The sequence below is a fragment of the Staurois parvus genome, unplaced genomic scaffold (assembly GCF_062004578.1).
Source record: "Staurois parvus isolate SC_StPar_1 unplaced genomic scaffold, SC_StPar_1.0 ptg000652l, whole genome shotgun sequence".
In the NCBI taxonomy this organism is placed as follows: Eukaryota; Metazoa; Chordata; class Amphibia; order Anura; family Ranidae; genus Staurois; species Staurois parvus.
Genome location: NW_028318448.1, coordinates 1,099,847 through 1,121,587, shown reverse-complemented (window position 1 = coordinate 1,121,587; position 21,741 = coordinate 1,099,847). Strand labels below are relative to the sequence as shown.

Genomic DNA, 21,741 nt, shown 5'->3' with positions numbered 1-21,741 from the left:
TGTTATGGGGGCACACCTACCCCCTTATCCTCATCCTCCTCATCCTCATGCTGCTCAACCTCGCATGCGTCTGATGAACTCACCAACCGCAAAGTCTTCAAAAAATCTCGTTCTCTTGGCTAATGAACACAACAGACAGAAAGAGAAGGCAAAGCAGAAACACAAGACAGACCACAAATGAAAAGAAAAGTATGAAAAGAACATAATGAAGAGGAGGTATACAAGGCAAAAGAAGGAATGACCACCAAAGAAAACAGTAATGAATCTCTGGGGAACACCAAAAGAGTTTCAAGAGATTTGGTGCCAGAGGGGTATATTATATACAGATGCCAAATTACTTCTTACTTTCTCATGATCAAAGAGATTTACAACCACATCTAGCAAAACATTTCTGTACTTGTTGGCATATGATTCTAAAAAATATAATATATGCTAAATTCTATTTAATATAAAAATAGTGAGTATATGAAAATTCATGATTTGTATACAAAGTTAATACCTAGTCTTTCTATGCAATAAAGACAGGTGACAGCCTAGCAATTACTCTTAATCACCAACAGTATGTCTGCATTAAAGCTGAACTCTAGATACAATTGTTATTGCATAGTTACATTGGTCCAGCTTTGACCAATGTAAGTATGCATATCTCATTGCCAAGCGATTGTTGTAGAAGCTGCAAATCACTGTAGTAGCTGCCATTGCTGCAATTATAGCAGCAATGTTCCAGTTCCTGTGTCAAGCGGGTTCCCTTCTACATAGTAACTACATGGGGTGGCTCACTCTGCACCACTGCCATTTACATGCTTTGTTTTAATGAATACAAGGCATTCTCTGATTAAACAAGGTGGAGAGGCAGGACAGTGAGGTTACTACCTCCACCTCCAATCAGGGAATGCCTTGTACAAACTGAAAAAAATACAAGGTATTCTGTGAATGGCAACAGTGCGACCCTTTGTGTTTACTATGCAGAAGGGAAGTTGTTTGGCACAGAACCATGAAGAACTCTGCTATCACTACTACAGTGGTTTACTGCTTCCAAGATCGTGATCGCTTTCAGTGATTGTTCAAGCATGAGATATGCATACTTATACTGACCAAGCTGGACCAACGTATCTAGGCAATAAAACTCATATCTAGAGTTTGGCTTTAATGCTGACAGCAGATCGACATGTCCATTAAATTGACTGTAGATATAAAGGTGTATGAGTTTAGGAACATGTACATGAACATGCACATACAGTTTTTTTTTGCTTTCACTGCTAAAAGGTGGATGGATGCCAAACAAACCAATCCCCTTTATAGTAACTACGCAATTAAAAGCGTTGCATAAGGCTAGGGTCACACCTATGCCATTTGCGTTAGATCCGTTTCTGCAGTGCTTTTTGCGCTGCGTTTTTGCACATGCGTTTCTGATGCGTTTTGCGTGTTTTCTTTTTGTTTGTTGCTAGGCAGATTAAAACGCACAATGAAAAATGCATCAAAAGCACAGCAAAAATGCACTACATGCTATTCTGCAGCGTCTCCATTGAAGTCTATAGAACCAAAAAGGCAACTTTTTGCGTTAAAAAAGTCCCTGACCCTTTCCAAAAAATGCACCGGGTGAAAATGCGGAGATGTGAACGTTTCCCATAGGAAATCATGTTAAATGGACTGTAGCGCATTTCTGCAAAACCTAAAACGCTGCAGAAAATGCGTAGGTGTGAACCTAGCCTAAAAATTGATCTTCAAAACAAAAGATTGTGTTAAGATACCCAATCTAAAGAATTATTTGATGTAAGATTCAATTGTGTCCAGGGCAACTATATAATGATTTGATTATGTGTAGACCAGAAGAATTGCACTGAAGTTGTACTGAAATATTAAGGGTTTCTGAAGTTCTGTGGTTACTTTTATGGAGCTTTTGTAGAACATATGAAATGGCCAACTGATGTACACACCAAATGAATTAAAAAAACATTATCAATCACTCCATAAGAAACAATAAGTATCTTTATTTGTGTGGGTATCTTAAAGTACAGCTAGAGGAAAAATGTTTGTTTTCATTTTGGATAGAGTAAGGGAGGGATATAACTCCTGTCAGTTAATTTTTTGATATCTTTGTTCCATTGGGGAGATTTCCCTTCACTTCCCATCCCATAGCCAAAAAAGGAGGTGAGAGAAAATCTCTGCAAGCTAGGGGACTACCCTGAAAAATGTCCCCACTATTACTTTTCTGGGGAAAACCCAAAATTTGCAGTTTCTCTTACTTCCACTTTCAATGATAGCAGTAAATAGGACAAATAGAGGGGGTGAATCTCTTTACCAGGGACGCAGACAGCAATAAAAACCTGACAAGTTTTCTAAACCCTCTTCGCTCTGTCCAAAACTAAAAAAAAAAAATCATCTGATCATGCTTGGTCACAGGGCTTACAAATATAGGGCTACATATAGGTGACCTTACTGTCAAACAGCAAATTGTTACTCTGTACCTATCCTATCATTTACTTTACATTTAAAAAAGGCAATACTCTTCTAACTGGAATGAATCCAATGATGAAGATTTCTAATATTTCCATCCTAAAGAGATTAGATACAGTAAATCTGGCATTACAATTTCTTTAAGTGATAGTTTCATTATTTTACAAAAAGACTTTAAAGCAACCCGACAGAATACCATCTAGCACCAAAATCTTCACTGTAACAATAGTTTGGGACAATTCATGACAGCACAGTATTACATGGAATATGATTCAAAAAGAGAATTAGATATAGCGAGGAAATGCAACAAACTGCAAGGGTTGTAAGGATATGTAACATTAACCTACATGAAAAGAAGGTACCGTTTCCGTAGGATAAATGTTTTACAATCTACATACAACAAAGGGCGCTTCAGTTGTTCTTGTATTATTCTCAAAGAATACAATGGATTATAATTGAGATCTTACCAGGGTATCTCCAGAGAGAACTTCTAAAAGGGATATTAAGTTATGCCCATCGCGTAAATCTTCATATAGGTCACCTACATGTTTCCGTACCTGCACAAAGAGGGGAAAAAAAAAAAGCGTTCAGGATTATTATTATTATACAGGATTTATATAGCACCAACAGTTTGCTCATCGCTTTACAATATAACGGGAGACAATTCAGCAACAATACTGTTCAATACAAGAGGGATAGGAGTGCCCTTCTCCTCGGAGTTTACAATCTAGGATAATTCAATGAAATTCATTCAGTTTACTGATTACACAATGGATTCAATTTGCTTGCTACCATGATTCATTCACCCATAGCATGCATTTATGAAACTAAAACACAATAATCATTTTTTCTTGTTAAAAAAAACACACACAAACTTGTACAATTCATCTGACATTGTAATAGCTTGATATGGCTCTTTTTTATTAACTTTACACAAAAGAGAAAACAAAAACTGGAATAAAACAACAAGGCAATGTTGTTGTTAGTTGTGGATAGAGTGGGGAGGATTAGAACCCCTGTCAGGTTTTTACTGCTATCTAGGGCTTTGTGATCCTTTCCTTACTTTATTATTTAGTAAATCATGGGCCAGAGCAAGCATGGGCAAATCAGAACCCCTTAAAGTAAACCTTTCCTAAGAGAAACCTCCTTTACACAATGCTAAGTGCTTGGCTGTAATACTGATCCCCTGGTTTAAAAATTACAGTCCCTGACCCATAACAGTTATTCATATCAGAAAAGTTAATGGGATTTCAAAAGTTTTTATTATTATACTTGTGTCAGTGACTTAAAGAAGTAATGTCAAAGGGTCAGCCAGGCAACTAGCATTTTCAGAATGAGACATCAGCAACGCCATTATCTCCCTGGAAAGGTTTCCTTTAAAGTATTCATCTTCCCACAACTGACACCACTAATCAGCAGACACTAGTGGGACAACTACCACTGGCCTTGGATTTCAGCTGCAAAGTCTACTGACAACTGTACCTTACCTTGCTTTTCCTTTTTTGCTTTTATGTTGTAATACCAATTCATCTTTACAAAGTGTATGAGTCCCTCTCATGATGTTTGTGACAAGAGGACAGATCTGAGAACTAGGGTATGAGACCGCACTACCAGAATCCTCCATCCCCTGTAGGTGATTCAATGCATTATTGTAGACAAGAATGAAATAGAATTTTAGTGGACTTGTAGAATCTTCAGACGTTTACAGTTATATCCCAACACCTCCCTGATGGTGAAAAACAAGCTATGGACCCCACCACTCTCCACCCCAGGGGCGTCCCTAGGGTCGGTATCACCCAGTGCCGCAGCACTTCGTGACACCCCCTTCCAACGATCCCCACAGGATGGATCGGATATGCAAATTGAGCATAATGCATCGGAGTCCGATCCATTATCCTCCCCAATCCACAGATCCGATCCATCCTGCGGGGATCGTTGGCTTGCAACCTATACGGGGTTAACTGATCTCTCCATGAGCTTCACGAAAAGGTAAGTTTTAAAGCAAGCCAATGATCCCCGTAAGATGGATCGGATCTGCGGATTGGGGAGCATAATGGATCAGACTCCGATCCATTATGCTCAATCCGCAGATCCGATCCATCCTGTGGTGATCGTCGGCTTCCTTTAAAACTTACCTTTTGGTGGAGCGGGTCCGGTGTCACCACGTGCAATAGGTGTTACCTGGTGCGGCGCACACCAGCCTAGGGATGCCCTGCTCCACCCAAAAAGAAATGAATAGTGTGAGCAAAGTTCTTCATTGAGTCTAACAGCTTTTTTTCAACCAGTGTGTCCAGGCATCCTGGGGTGCCTTCAGAATGCCTAAAAATTGCCCAAAAACTGTACACAAGCCAATAGGTGGATCAAGCCTGCCTTTTAGTTACACAACTGTAAACACAGCACTAATACAACCTTCCAGCCGCCAGCATCTCAACAACCAATGATGTCATCGGTTGGTAAGGAGGATGTCGGGAGCCTGCACAGCATTCTTGTTTGTCTCTCCCCTGCCCCTCTCCATCAACAATGGGGTCACATTAGCTGAGTGACGGAGAAAAGAGAAACATTGGAACACTAGTCTGTACTAAGATGTAATTGTTTTAGAAAAATAAATCACCTCTAACATTGGTTGTCCTGTGTGTGGTGATGTTGCCGTGTGATGTAAAACTATTAGTTTTGTTTTTTATGGTTTAGAATGGGGTGATTCGAGATGTGCAGAATCCTAAAGGGTGCCTTGACTGATAAAAGGTTGAGAAACACTGGAGTACACACAGGCAGAATATCAACAGGTACCAGTATTTAGCCAGTGTGTACAGCAGCTGTCTGATAGGAGCCGGTCTAACGACTAGCGTTTACTGAATGAGCATGCTCGAAAACTAAAATTTGATCAGCACTGGCAGCCAATGGCTGTGATCGCTGATCGGTGTATTCCGGAGGGGGGTCAGTCCCCCTATCAGAACACAATAGTACAGCAGGAGAGATCACTGCACTAACATTGCCTGTGTTACTACAGTGATCTGTCGGGTCTTTTTATTTTTTCGTTCATCCCGCTGGGTTGAACAAAAAAAAAACTCCCTGTGCATACCTAACATTAGATAACAACTGTGTGTGATAAATGCATTATTTAGTACATACAGTAACAGAGTTCCCTTTTCACACATTGCTGTAAATGAAAGAATGGATATTACATTGCAATGTAAAACCTACGAACATCCAATCTCATTTTTCAAAACCTCACATTTCACTATCTGCATATCTATTTTCCAACTCTACAGTAACCTGTGTTCATTTATCTGAAGTCTGCATACAACGTTCTATGGAAAACAGGCCATTTTGTCAAATTTCTACAAACTCTATAACATTCTAGGTAACACCTAGGTAACAATATCATTACATTTAGTAATGTGGCAAACACAGGTTTCAGTTTACAAAACCATATCATCCTCAATCCATTTTAAAGTGTTACTAAACCCACAACAGTAAAATCAGTCTGTATATGCAGTAAAGCATACTTGTTATACTCCTGTGGAACCTAAGGGGTTAATCCTCTGCATTGTGTAAAAAGGCTGTTCAATCCTGACTTCTCTGCCCCACCTCTTGTTCAAATGTCCACACTGATAATAGAGACTGAACCCGTAGCCCTTCTGTACATGCTCAGTTTAGTGTGTATTACTAAAGAGGTCTTTTTTTTTCTTGGTAGTGTGCCTGTGATCAGCACATTGCCAATCAGCACTGTCCCGACAGAGAGTCAGAGGTTTTACATCCTCCTAGAGAAGAAAGAAAACTCCTCCTACAAGCTTTAACCAGTGCTCTGCTGAAGTCACAGGACTGCTCTAACTGCTGAGGAGAAAATGTATTTAGCCGTTTATATTTACTAAAATAATTGCATCTTCATGTTCTGTGTACTGTGGGAGACCAGATATAGTGAATGCAGGGTCCTGGGTTTAGTAACTCTTCAAATGCCACCCATGCCCTATAGTTTGTTAGTAACCTACAACAATCAGGTTTTATGGTGCATCTAGTTTTATGAAATCCACTGTTCTGAACACTCATCTAAAAGTGCATCTATACGCAAAGCTTTGTTTAGTTATTGATAGAGTGAGGTAGGCTTAGGAACCCCATCAGGTTTTACCACAGTTTCTGTGGAGAAACTGGCACTATGAGGTGTCAAAAGCAGGGGCGGACTGACAACTCATGGGGCCCCCGGGCAATAGGGGATCATGGGGCCCCTGTGTCCTCACCCACACTCAAACCACACCCAAACAAGTCTATGAAATGTACCAGGGACATCTCATGGGGCCCCCTACTGACCCCGGGCCCTCAGGCAGTGCCCGAGTTCCCCAATGGTCAGTCCACCCCTGGTCAAAAGATAACTGTGATTTTACAGTGCCAAGAGTTAGAAGAGCAGTTAGAAAGCAATGGGTTTTCCAAATTTCTGAAAATGAGTATTAGCACAGGCATAGGCACTCCCCTTTAGAAGTGTTGATCCAGCAAAACAGGTACTTAAAGGTGCCAGATCACACACATCCCCAGCTCCTCCTATGTGACAATGCTCACACCTGGTATATTTTTGATGATGGACAAAACAACATACTTTGGGGTGATACATCACACCTTTAATTGTACATTCACAGTCCTTAGAGCACTGTAGCAGTCCTCAACACATTGTGCATTTACCGATTCCTGGGAATTTCACATTTACAATATCTTGCAATCCTGCCTCCCATATGGCAATGCCCAGGCCTGCTAATACCTTACCAATACTGGCACCAAGACCTGAATAGTGGTATATGGGAGGGGGTGTTATTCTCTTTACACCAGGAAGCAGTATGCCTACTTAACCAGTTGCCCTCCTGAGGATTTACCCCCCCCTTCCTGTCCAGGTTATTTTTTGAGATTCGGTGCTGCATTACTTTGACTGACAATTGCGTGGCCATGCAATCCTGCACCCAAATTAAATTTACATCCTTTTTTCCCACAAATAAAGCTTTCTTTCAGTGGCATTTGATTGCCTGTGCATTTTATTTATTTTTGGTGCTATAAACAAAAAAAGACTGAGAATTGTGAGAAAAAAACAATATTTTTGATGTTTTGCTTTTAAAAAATGTACAGTACAAAAATTTTAAAAATCAAATTTTGTCATAAATTTAGGCCAAAACATATTCTGATACATGCTAATTGGTTTACGCGAAAGATGTAGCATTTACAAATGGTGGTATATATACTGGAATTTTTTTTTTTAATTTTTATTTTACTAGTAATGGCAGCGATCAATGACTTATAGCGGGACTGCGGCGGGCATTCTGACACTGGGGGGGAACTGACTTGGTGTCACTGACATCCCCAGTGACACAAATACAGTGATCAGTGCTAATAAAAAGCACTGACACTGTACTAATGGGACTGGACAGGAAGGGGTTAACATGTGGGGCAATCAAAGTGTTAACTGTGTGCTGTTTTACTGTGTGCTGTGTGTGTGCTTTACACTGTACGCTCACTGCTTTGTATGGCTCTGCTATACAGAGCCATACAAAGTAGTGTGTAGGAGCTGACAGGGGAGAGATCTGTGTTGTTTATACACAGGTCTCTCCCCCTTTGGTAATTCTCAGAGATAGCCAGGTGCTGGCAGGGAATCTCCAGCTGGGACCCAGTGATTGACAGCCGAGGCTGCGAATGGCGGTGCAGGTAGGGCGTGCACGCAGCGCATGTGCGCCCCCTACCCGGAACTGCAAAATGATGTATATATACGTGATTTTGCACACCCATGCCTACTTGTAGTAGTATTTCTGCTATAGGGCGGCGCAGAGGTGGTTAACCTATAGATGTAATCATTGGCACGGATTAGGGGAAACATACAGTATCTGCATACAGTGAGGAACAGAAGTATTTGAACACCCTGTGATTTTGCAAGTTCTCCCACTTAGAAATCATGGAGGGGTCTGAAATTCACATTGTAGGTGCATTCCCACTCTGAGACAGAATTTAAAAAAAAAATTCAGGAAATCACATTGTATGATTTTTAAAGAATTTATCTGTCTTGCACTGCTGAACAGAAGTATTTGAACACCTGAGAAAATCAGTGTTAATATTTGGTACAGAAGCCTTTGTTTGCAATTACAGAGGTCAAACGTTTCCTGTAGTTCTTGACCAGGTTAGCACATACTGCAACAGGGATTTTGGCCCACTCCTCCACACAGATCTCTAGATCTGTCAGGTTTCGGGGCTGTCGCTGAGCAACACAGAGTTTCAGCTCCCTCCAAAGATGTTCTATTGGATTTAGGTCTGGAGACTGGCTAGGCCACTCCAGAACCTTGATATGCTTCTTACGGAGCCACTCCTTGGTTATCCTGGCTGTGTGCTTCGGGTCGTTGTCATGTTGGAAGACCCAGCCACGACCCATCTTCAATGCTCTGACTGAGGGAAGGAGGTTGTTGCTCAAAATCTCACAATAAATGGCCCCATTCATCCTCTCTTTAATACAGTGCAGTCGTCCTGTCCCCTTCACAGAAAAGCACCCCCAAAGCATGATGTTACCACGCCCATGCTTCACAGTAGGGATGGTGTTCTTGGGATGCAACTCATCCTTCTTTTTCCTCCAAACACAACAAGTGAAGTTTAGACCAAAAAATTCTACTTTGGTCTCATCTGACCACATGACTTTCTCCCATGCCTCCTCTGGATCATGCAGATGGTCACTGGCAAACTTCAGACGGGCCTGGACATGTAATGACTTGAGCAGGGGAACCTTCCGAGCAATGCATGATTTGAAACCATGACGGCATAGTGTTCTATTGACAGTGACCTTTGAAACTGTGGTCCCAGCTCTCTTCATGTCATTGACCAGCTCCTCCCTTGTAGTTCTGGGCTGATTCCTCACCTTTCTTATCATCAGTGATACCCCACGAGGTGAGATCTTGCATGGAGCCCCAGTCCGAGGGAGACTGACAGTCGCCTTTAGCCTCTTCCATTTTCTAACAATTGCTCCAACAGTTGATCTATTTTCACCAAGCTGCTTGGCAATTGCCCCATAGCCCTTTCCAGCCTTGTGGAGGTCCACAATTTTGTCTCTGGTGTCTTTTGACAGCTCTTTGGTCTTGCCCGTGGTAGTAGTTGGCGTCTGACTGACTGTGGGGTGGACAGGTGTCTTTAAAGAGCTCAGACAGGTGCTACTAAGTTAGATTAATGAGTGGAGTAGAGGTGGACTTTTTAAAGGCACAGTAACAGGTCTTTGAGAGAGAGAATCCTTGCTGTTTCTTAGGTGTTCAAATACTTATGTTCAGCAGTGCAAGACAAATAAATTCTTTAAAAATCATACAATGTAATTTCCTGAATTTTTTTTTAATTCTTTCTCTCAGAGTGGGAATGCACCTACAATGTAAATTTCAGACCCCTCCATGATTTCTAAGTGGGAGAACTTGCAAAATCGCAGGGTGTTCAAATACTTCTGTTCCTCACTGTACATACTAATATGCAAGATTACTATAACATGCTATAACAAGGACAAAGTGAGCAATGTAGAAGAAAGCAGTGAATTAATCATGTTATAGAAACAAATGTAAGACAGGAAAGGATAGGAAGAGGAAAAGGAAGGGAAAGCGAAAAGAAAGAGGAAAGGAAGTGGGGAGAAAAGGGAAGAAAGGAAGGAAGAAAGGAAGGAAGGAAGGAAGGAAAGGAAAGGAAAGGAAAGGAAAGGAAAGGAAAGGGAAGGGAAGGGAAGGAAGGAAGGAAGGAAGGAAGGAAGGAAGGAAGGAAAGGAAGGGAAAAAAGGAAGGAAGGAAGGAAGGAAGGAAGGAAGGAAGGAAGGAAGGAAAGGAAGGAATATCTCTGTGCCATAGATGTATTCTTCCCCTCAGAATAACAGAAACACAGCATATTTCACTATTCTTGAATGCAGCCCACGTTTTCTGTATCCAAGTAAATAAATCCAAGGCAGAAAGAAACTATGAGTCAGAACAGTAAGCGCCACAGGTTCGTGATATTTTCCACTCATAAAAAGACTACAAAACTATTACACACTTGCCATGATGGTTACGAAAGTAGAGTAACCATCATTAAATGCAAAATCATCTTTTAGCTGAATACAATTCTGTCAAGTGAAATCTTATTGGTAATACAGGATACAACACTGCACATTCTTGTGCCTTTTCATCCTGCCTGATGAACCCTTGTGCTCATTTACAAAGATCAATCAATAAACAAAATATCTCTATCATTGGCTCTACATCTGTTTGTATTCCAGATGTTACTGTGCAGAAACTGGGGGGGTGAGTAAGATGAAAGCATATTCTGATGTAGCAGTTACATGGCAATTTCCAGAAGTCTAGGTAAAGCAAAGTGAACACTTCTCACAAAACATCCAAAGAACCCAAAGCTTTGTTCCTTCAGCAAACAGAGGCTGCATTGAGCATTGCTGGCTTGCAGAACAACTCTGAGCACACACAGAACAAATGACCTCAATGTTTAAGTAAAAATGGTTGGACCTTAAAAATAGTACACACAGATCGGAGGAAACTAGTGGAGTAGTGTGCACTGGTGTGCATAACATCCAGTATGTGCTGACCAGAGAACGAAGAGCTGAGGTATGGACAGATAGAGGATTTGCTATGGAAATTGTGAGGCGTTTCAATTATACAGTATTTGCTTTAGCTCTTTGCATTACCACGTGAGGTTCTATTAAGCATTACATCATTTGTTTAAAGTAAATCTGTGCATTGCCCATGAAGTGTAAAGAAGGAGGTTGACTTCATTGGTGGCCCCTCCAGCAGCTTGTACTCACCTTCCCTTCACTCCCCTCAGATCTGGTCACTGGGAGCAAAGACAGGTAGTTCTGTGTAAGCTCCAAGTTGGGACAAGCTCAAATCAATCATAAAGAAATATTTTGTCTGCCAAATGTCATTTTTATAGTGGAATTTCTGTTTATAGTGTCTTGTTTATAGTGGAATTGATCCACACTCTATACAACATCATAAGGGGAAAAAGTTACCTCTTCTGAGGTGTGTCAAGTTGTATCTTTATGGTCAAAATGTAAAATCCTTATATTCATTTCCACATTGTATTTCACATATTTCTAGCCTACTCCTAATCTTCATAATCTTGAAGTTTGTAAACATTCTTTTTTTAAGATCTCCACACACTGACTTCCTTGAATTCTGTGACACATATTCACTAAGCCATGTGAGTAGGCACTGCTGTGTCACACATTTGACAGAGCCTGCCTTCTGTACTACAGAGATGCGGAGGGGAGGAGTTTCAGGAGGCGGAATCAGTACAATAATCACTGCTTGCAGTCAGCGAGGTATCATGGGATATGTAGTCCTTAGAAATTGTAAATAAACAGCAGAGGAGAAGCTGCAATGCATGCAGGGAAGCCAGGAAGTTCTGGAAAGAGGTGGCCAGCAGACAGGGAACACTAACATGAGAGGAGAGTTTACAAGTAAGCTTATATTGATCTGTCAAATATTACTATTATTTATATTGTTATTACAATGCTGATATTATAAAATAAAAGTGTACGCTGTGTCTATAGATTTCCTTTAATTGCTCAGCTCAGTTCCATTTAGTGTTTAATTTATTCATTTGTACTTGTCAGAGAATACAGCCAGTGCTGTACTTGAAGCGCTGTGACTACGACATCTGCGTCCATACAGTGACGGGATCCTTTTGTTTATCCATGATTTCCTCTGCCCTTGTCCATTCACAAAACAATGTTCTCTATAGATGTGAACAAAATACAAGGTATTATGTGAATGGACAAGAGCTATGAATCTCATATAATGAAGGGACCATGTCTTGTTTCTGCTCCTCCTTTGTCCTTGTCAACTGACGGAACAACGTTCTCCATAGATTTAAACAAAATACAAGATGTTCTGTAAATGGACAAGAGCTATAGATCTAATACAATGAAGGGACCATGTCTTACTTCTGCTCTTCCTTTGTCCTTGTCAACTGACGGAACAACGCTCTCCATAGATTTAAACAAAATACAAGATGTTCTGTAAATGGACAAGAGCTATAGATCTAATACAATGAAGGGACCATGTCTTACTTCTGCTCCTCCTTTGTCCTTGTCAACTGATGGAACAACGTTCTCCATAGATTTAAACAAAATACAAGATGTTCTGTAAATGGACAAAAGCTTTAGATCTAATACAATGAAGGGACCATGTCTTACTTCTGCTCCTCCTTTGTCCTTGTCAACTGATGGAACAACGTTCTCCATAGATTTAAACAAAATACAAGATGTTCTGTAAATGGACAAGAGCTATAGATCTAATACAATGAAGGGACCATGTCTTACTTCTGCTCCTCCTTTGTCCTTGTCAACTGACGGAACAACGTTCTCCATAGATTTAAACAAAATACAAGATGTTCTGTAAATGGACAAGAGCTATGGATCTCATACAATGAAGGGACCCTGTCTTACTTTTGCTCCTCCTCTGCCCTTGTCAATTGACGAAACAACGTTCTCCATAGATTTAAACAAAATACAAGATGCTCTGTAAATGGACAGGAGCTTCGGATCTCATACAGTGAAGGGACTCTGTCTTACTTGCTCCTCTGCCCTTGTCAATTGACAAAACAACGTTCTCCATAGATTTAAACAAAATACAAGGTGTTCTGTAAATGGACAGGAGCTTCAGATCTCATACAGTGAAGGGACCCTGTCTTACTTGCTCCTCCTCTGCCCTTGTCAATTGACAAAACAACGTTCTCCATAGATTTAAACAAAATACAAGGTGTTCTGTAAATGGACAAGAGCTTCGGATCTCATATAGCGAAGGGACCCTGTCTTATTTTTGCTCCTCTTCTGTCCATTCATGAACAATGTTCTCCAGAGATGTCTGTGGTTGGAATTATACTTTATACCTGTCACAGAACTGGACAATTCAAAAAGAGCATCTGATTAAAAAGATACATATTCCAATGAAGATACAGGTAACTAAAATAATATATTTAGATTTCAACTATCACCTCCTGAAAGCTTCCTACTCTGACCACCTGCCACTAAAGATCATCAACAGGGGACTTGGGAAGAAAAAGGGTAGGGCTGGGTTCAAAGGGTACAGGCAAAGTTCAGATTTCCATATACCTTCAGCTGCCTATTTCTCTAGATATACTCATCGATATGACATACTGTACAGTTGTCATTGAAAACATCAAGGATCAATTTGAATTGAGTTGCAACAGGCTTATTTATAATGCACAACTGCCTGCAGAAAAGGAAATCTTATAGAAAACAATAGGAGAGAACCCTATGTTCCCAGATGATGTCATGGCTTGTCAGTCCACATTCTCCACATTGCTTTGTTTACTTAGCTACCACAATACATACATTTTATTTATATATGTTACTCAGCAGCCTCATCTTTTAACCTAAACCTTATTATCAGTTAGTATGTATATACTGTACTGTATAAATAAAAATCTGGATTTCTAGATGTGTTTACATGAAAAGATGCTCTCAACCTTATTCAATAATAATTTAGAAGTTGTTGAATTATTGTGGGCAAATACATTGAAATAATGCTGCCATTTTACTACAGAGACCATAAGATGCCAAAGCATTTATCATCCCTGGTCTACACAGAGGCCTGTAAATACTGAATCTCCATCTTTGCAGAGGTATTGTGGAAACCCCGTAGATGTACTGGGTAGAATGAGCTGTCATATTATTGGTATGATATACCTTTTCTACAATGTTAGCATTAGGTTTATATTTTGTCACAGTACAGGTTCTCATTAAAGCAGAATTGTGATATAGCAGCTATCCTTTCTAAACTCCTTTGTAGGGATAGCTCAGCATAGAATCATATGGAATCTAATACATTCTGCAAGAAAGGCAATAAAATATTAATATTAAATTTCTGGCAGTATAACATCTTTAAGATGGCCTGCACCCAATTCAGACAAGCCTTTTGAAAGTTTTGTTGGGAGACCTTACACATGCACTAGATTCAGGTAGTTACTTCTGCCACTTTAAGACTCATTGACTGCGACAGAGTTACCACCAGCAGATAAAAAATTGTTGCTAATTAAGACCTATTCTGAGCTGGCATACTGTGATATACCCATGCATGAAAGCTCCCTGCACAGGGTTCCTTGGTTGCTATGTAGTCGGTGGCTGCTGGCATCCTAGCAACCAGTGACTTGTTCCTGGCCCCAATTCAGATGAATGTAAAGAAAAAGGAAGATGCTGATGACATTATTACCCAAAAATGGCTATGGTTATAGCTATGGCCATAATTAGACAATGAATCCAAATAACAAAGGTATACCGCTCAGGCAAACAATCCAGATCAGTCCACAACAGGTGCAGGCTCTGGCTCGCCACCACACACAATGCAATAGGAAGAAGGGTCAGCCGCACACCAGAAGATAGATGAATATAGTGTGTATTTATTGATCCATAGGACACACAAAACACCAGGACATGAATACAGGACTTGTTAACGCGTTTCACACGATCTCGTACATAACCACTTGCTCTCCAGAGGATTTACCCCCCCTAATGACCAGGCCTCTTTTTGCTACTCGGTGCTGCACTAATTCAACTGATAATTGCGCGGTCATGCAATGCTGTACCCAAATGAAATTTATGTCCTTTTTTTCACACAAATAGAGCTTTCATTTGGTGGTACTTGATCACCTGTGCACTTTTTATTTTTCAATAATTATAAACAAAAAAAGACCAAAAATTTTGAAAAAATATATTTTTTACTTTTGGCTATAAAAAATATATAGTAAATTCAAAGTTAGGTATAAATTTTGGCCAAAATGTATTCTGCTACATGTTTTTGGTCAAAAAAATGCTAATAAGTGTATATTGATTGCCTTTTGTGAACGTTATAGCGTCTAAAAACTATGGTATAGATACTGCAATTTACGCCATTTTTTTGCTATACAGCGCTGCACTAGTTTAACGGACAATTGTGCGGTCATGCAATACAGTACATAAATTAAATTTATGTCCTTTTTTCACACAAATAGAGCTTTTTTGTGGTGGTATTTGTTCACCTGTGCGTTTTTATTTTTGGCGCTTAAACAGAAAAGTTTTGAAGAAAAAAAATGTATTTGAAAAAAACAATATTTTCTCATTTCGGTCATAAAAAAACAAAAAATTTGTCATAAATTTAGGCCAAAATGTATTTTGCTACATGTTTTTGGTTAAAAAATCCCAATAAGTGTATATTTATTGCTTTGTGTGAAAGTTATAGCATCTACAAACTATGGTTTAGTTAATGGCATTTACAGTATCTCACAGAAGTGAGTACACCCCTCACATTTTTGAAAATATTTTATTATATCTTTTCATGTGACAACACTGAAGAAATGACACTTTGCTACAATGTAAAGTAGTGAGTGTACAGCTTGTATAACAGTGTAAATTTGCTGTCCCCTCACAATATCTCAACACTCAGCAATTAATGTCTAAACCACTGGCAGCAAAAGTTAGTACACCCCTAAGTGAAAATGTCAAAATATGGCCCAAAGTGTCAATATTTTGTGTGGCCACCATTATTTTCCAGCACTGCCTTAACCCTCTTGGGCATGGAGTTCACCAGAGCTTCAAAGGTTGCCACTGGAGTACTCTTCCACTCCACCATGATGACATCATGGAGCTGGTGGATGTTTGAGACCTTGCGCTCCTCCACCTTCCATTTGAGGATGCCCCACAGATGCTCAATAGCGTTTAGGTCTGGAGACATGCTTGGCTAGTCTATTACCTTTACCCTCAGCTTCTTTAGCAAGGCAGTGGTCAACTTGGAGGTGTGTTTGGGGTCGTTATGTTGGAATACTGCCCTGCGGCCCAGTCTCCGAAGGGAGGGGATCATGCTCTGCTTCAGTATGTCACAGTACATGTTGACATTCATGGTTCCCTCAATGAACTGTAGCTCCCCAGTGCTGGCAGAACTCATGCAGCCCCAGGACCTTCCCACCACCATGCTTGACTGTAGGCAAGATGCACTTGTCTTTGTACTCCTCACCTGGTTGCTGTCACCCACGCTTGACACCATCTGAACCAAATAAGTTTATCTTGGTCTCATCAGACCACAAGACATGGTTCCAGTAATCCATGTCCTTAGTCTGCTTGTCTTCAGCAAACTGTTTACGGGCTTTCTTGTGCATCATCTTTAGAAGAGGCTTCCTTCTGGGACGACAGCCATGCAGATGAATGTGATGCAGTGTGCAGCGTATGGTCTGAGCACTGACAGGCTGACTCCCCACCCCTTCAACTTCTGCAGCAATACAGGCAGCACTCATACATCTATTTCCCAAAGACAACCTCTGGATATGACACTGAGCACGTGTACTCTTTGGTCGACCATGGCGAGGCCTGTTCTGAGTGGAACCTGTCCTGTTAAACTGCTGTATGGTCTTTGCCACCATGCTGCAGCTCAGTTTCAGGGTCTTGGCAATCTTCTTATAGCCTAGGTCATCTTTATGTAAAGCAACAATTCATTTTTTTTTCAAATCCTCAGAGATCTTTGCCATGAGGTGCCATGTTGAACTTCCAGTGACCAGTATGAGAGAGTGAGAGCAATAACATCAAATTTAACACACCTGCTCTCCAATCACACCTGAGATATTGTAACACTAATGAGTCACATAACACCAGGGAAGGAAAATGGCTTACTTGGGCCCAATTTGGACATTTTCACTTAGGGGTGTACTCACTTTTGTTGCCAGTGGTTTAGACATTAATGGCTGTTTGTTGTGTTATTTTGAGGGGACAGCAAATTTACACTGTTATACAAGCTGTACACTCACCACTTTACATTGTAGCAAAGTGTAATTTCTTCAGTGTTGTCACATGAAAAGATATAATAAAATATTTACAAAAATGTGAGGGGTGTACTCATTTCTGTGAGATACTGTACACAGCTTTCACCGGTACTTTCTGACTGCTTATCACATTTCTTGTGGTGCTAAAATACCAGGACAGTACACCCCCAAATCACCCCTTTTCAGAAAGTAGACACCCTAAGCTATCTGCTGAGAGGCATATTGAGTCCATGGAAGATTTATATTTTTTTGCACAAGTTTCTGCAAAATAACAAAAACATTTTTTTTTTTTTACACAGAGTTGTCATTTAAATTATTTCTCGCACAAGCCATGGGTATATGTGGAATTACACCCCAAAATACATTCTGCTACTTCTTCAGAGTATGGGGATACCACATGTGTGAGACTTTTTGGAAGCCTAGCCACATACAGGAGCCTGAAATCCAATGACCGTTTTGAAAGCCTGAAGGTGCATAACTTCCTCATTTCACTTCCTCACTACCTATCACAGTTTCAGAGGCCCTGAAATGTCAGGATAGCACCAAGACCCCCCCCCCCCCCCCCAAATTATCTATTTTTGGAAAGTAGACACCCCAAGGAATTTAAAGAGGCATGGTGAGTATTTTGCAGATCTAATTTTTTTCTCACAAAGTTTGAAATATATTAAAAAATATATATATATATATATATATATATATATATGTTTTTGTTTTTTTTCTTCATTTTCCAAAAACTTGTGGCAATAAATGACATCTGCAAATCAAATTCCTTGGGGTGTCTACTTTCCAAAAAAGGGGTCATTTGGGGCTGTTTGGTGCTATCCTGGCATTTCAGGATCTCCGAAACTGTGATAGATAGTCAGGAAGTGTAATGAATAAATAAAGCCCTTTAAAAGCCTGAAGGTGCTTATTGGATTTTGGGGTCCTGTACTTGGCTAGACTGCCAAAACGTCTCTCACATGTGGTACCCCCATACTAGGGAGAAGTAGCAGAATGTATTTTGGGGAGTAATTCCACATATACCCATGGCATGCGTAAGCAGTAAATCATTTAAATTTTGTGTAAAAAAATTTTTTTGGTCATTTTTCAAAAACTTGTGGTAAAAAAATTAATTCTTCTACTGATTTAAAATGCCTCTCAGCAAATAGTTTGGGGTGTCTACTTTCCAAAAAGGGGTCATTTTGGAGGGTGGGGGCATTTTATGCCCAGCATTAGAAGTGTATGCCACACATCACTCACTCTTCTAACCACCTGAAGATAAAGCCTTTTCTAGCACTTTTTGTTCACATGAAAAAAAACTGTATTTTTTGCTAGGAAATTAATTTAAACCCCCAAACATTATATATTTTTTTAAAGCAGACACCCTAGTGAAAAAAATGGTGGGTGATACAATTTTTTATGTCACATAATACTCAAGCAGTGATTTTTCAAAAGCAAATTTAAAAACAAAATACACTTTTTTTTTACTTTTAATGCACAAAAACCACAATACTGTACAGTGGGGATCGAAAGTTTGGGCACCCCAGCTAAAAATTTGTATTAATGTGCATAAAGAAGCCAAGGAAAGATGGAAAAATCTCCAAAAGGCATAAAATTACAGATTAGACATTCTTATAATATGTCAACAAAAGTTAGATTTTATTTCCATCATTTACACTTTCAAAATAACAGAAAACAAAAAAATGGTGTCTGCAAAAGTGTTAGAACCCGCCAGGTGGTGCCCCTGGCTGCCCACTTGACAGACCTACCCAAAGCGTGGAGTCTAAGTCCCGGTCTGTGCTTTCACCAGGGCCCCTGATGGTGGGGATGGACTTGAAACAGACCGGGACCAGGTCACGACCTCCGAGCAGGCCCACCAGTGGCAGGGGCAACCTCCGGGGATGTATTGGTACCGGGAGAGCCAGATGTGAGGAGGACGGCAGGACCTAGCAGGATGGATCACGAGCGGGGGTCCCGTGGGGTAGGCGAGGTACAGAATCGGCAGGCGGAGAGTAGTCAGGTCACACGCAGGGTCAGCAGGATAAGTCAGTCCGTAGAGAGGTCAAAACAAGCCGAGGGTCAGGATGGGAGAAGGCAGAGTAGTCAGGACAATCCGGGTCAACACAGGAGTAGGCAGCGTAGTCAGGGTCAATCAGGGTCAAAAACACAGGTACAGGACTCAGGAACTCAGATAGACCTTGCGGCGATTACTGACAGTGCAGGGCATCTTTAAATATTGCGCCCTGCACTGTCATTGGCCGCTCGGAACGCGCCCCCGGGCTGTCATTGGCCGCCCAAGGCGCGCCCGCGGGTCCCACTGCGCATGCGCGGCATCCTGTCATCCACGGCTCGCCGGGACCTAGTGCCTGTGTCCCGGCGTGAGCCGTCGCCAGTGCGCATGCGCCGGCCGACAGGACGCCGCGATCCCTGACAAAAAGTTTGGGCACCCTGCAGAATTTATAGCATGCACTGCCCCCTTTGCAAAGCTGAGACCTGCCAGTGTCATGGATTGTTCTCAATCATTGTCTGGGAAGACCAGGTGATGTCAATCTCAAAGGTTTTAAATGCCCAGACTTATCTGACCTTGCCCCAACAATCAGCACCATGGGTTCTTCTAAGCAGTTGTCTAGAAAACTGAAACTGAAAATAGTTGACGCTCACAAAGCTGGAGAAGGCTATAAGAAGATAGCAAAGCATTTTCAGATGTCAATATCCTCTGTTCGGAATGTAATTAAGAAATGGCAGTCATCAGGAACAGTGGAAGTTAAAGCAAGATCTGGAAGACCAAGAAAAATATCAGACAGAACAGCTCGCAGGATTGTGAGAAAAACAATTCAAAACCCACGTTTGACTGCACGATCCCTCCAGAAAGATCTGGCAGACGCTGGAGTTGTGGTACACTATTCCACTATAAAGAGATACTTGTACAAATATGGTCTTCATGGAAGAGTCATCAGAAGAAAACCTCTTCTACGTCCTCACCACAAAAATCATCGTTTGAACTTTGCAAATGAACATATAGACAAGCCTGATGCATTTTGGAAACAAGTTCTGTGGACCGATGAGGTTAAAATGGAACTTTTTGGCCAGAATGAGCAAAGGTACGTTTGGAGAAGAAGGGGCACAGAATTTAATGAAAAGAACCTCTGTCCAACTGTTAAGCATGGGGTTGGATCAATCATGCTTTGGGGTTGTGTTGCAGCCAGTGGCACAGGGAACATCTCACGAGTAGAAGGAAAAATGGATTCAATAAAATTTCCGCAAATTTTGGATGGTAACTTGATGCCATCTGTGAAAAAGCTGAAGTTAAAGAGAGGATGGCTTCTACAAATGGATAATGATCCTAAACACACCTCGAAATCCACGGGGGATTACATCAAGAGGTGTAAACTGAAGGTTTTGTCATGGCCTTCACAATCTCCTGACCTCAACATAATTGAAAATCTATGGATAGACCTTAAAAGAGCAGTGCGTGACAGACAGCCCAGAGATCTCAAAGAACTGGAAGACTTTTGTAAGGAAGAATGGGCAAAGATACCTCAAACAAGAATTGAAAGACTCTTGGCTGGCTACAAAAAGCGTTTACAAGCTGTGATACTTGCCAAAGGGGGCAGTACAAGATATTAACTCTGCAGGGTGCCCAAACTTTTGCAGACTCCATTTTTTTGTTTTCTGTTATTTTGAAAGTGTAAATGATGGAAATAAAATCTAACTTTTGTTGACATATTATAAGAATGTCTAATCTGTAATTTGATGCCTTTTGGAGATTTTTCCATCTTTCCTTGGCTTCTTTATGCACATTAATACAAATTTTTAGCTGGGGTGCCCAAACTTTCGATCCCCACTGTATATTGGCCAATTATTTAGTAATGTATAAAAGATAATGGTATGCCGAGTAAATACATACCAAACATGACATGATTTAAAACTGCGCATGCCCCGTGCAACATTTATAATATCCATAGGCAACGTTTTAAAAGCCTTTACAAGCTACCATTTTAGATTTACAGAGGAGGTCTAGTGTTAGAATTACTGTCCTTGATCTGACGTTCACGGCAATACTTCACATGAATGGTGCAACTGCTGTTTACATACCGGCACAGGGTCAATGCTCGAGCACACAGGTGTGCGCGCATGGGGGGGCAAGGTTTTTTTTTTTTAAGGTATTTTGATTTTTTTTAAATTGATTTTACACTGGCCCTTTCATTTTTTTTATCACTTTTGATGCTATCACAGGGAATGCAAATATCCCCTATAACTTCAATGGGCATTGTCATATATTCTTTTTTGAGAAATCTGGGGTCTATCAGACTCTAGATATCTCCTCTACCCTTACATTATCTAATCAAACCAAGATCGGTGTGATCAGATGCTTTCCCAATTTACAAATGGTGCTGTTAATATCCTGTGAAACTGAAGTGATGAAATGCTCGTAGCTTCCGAATTCTTAAACTATAGAGATGATTGGCACCATTCTGGTCTCCAATCAGCTCTATGGTCAGCTGGCAGAAACACCAGCTGCATTCT

At 40.6% G+C, this 21,741-nt stretch overlaps 1 protein-coding gene across 5 annotated transcripts in view; it reads right to left on the bottom strand.

Moving 5' to 3' along the window:
• Positions 1-21,741, bottom strand: part of DST (dystonin) — a 675,093-nt gene that overhangs the window by 408,957 nt on the left and 244,395 nt on the right. For 3 of the 5 annotated variants that reach the window (XM_089694133.1, XM_089694130.1, XM_089694131.1), the window contains exon 6: positions 2,925-3,014. In XM_089694133.1, coding sequence (XP_089550259.1) covers positions 2,925-3,014 — 90 coding nt within the window. Of the gene's footprint in view, positions 1-20; positions 120-2,924; positions 3,015-21,741 lie in introns of all 5 variants that reach the window. The other 2 variants (XM_089694126.1, XM_089694129.1) reach the window with 1 other exon arrangement.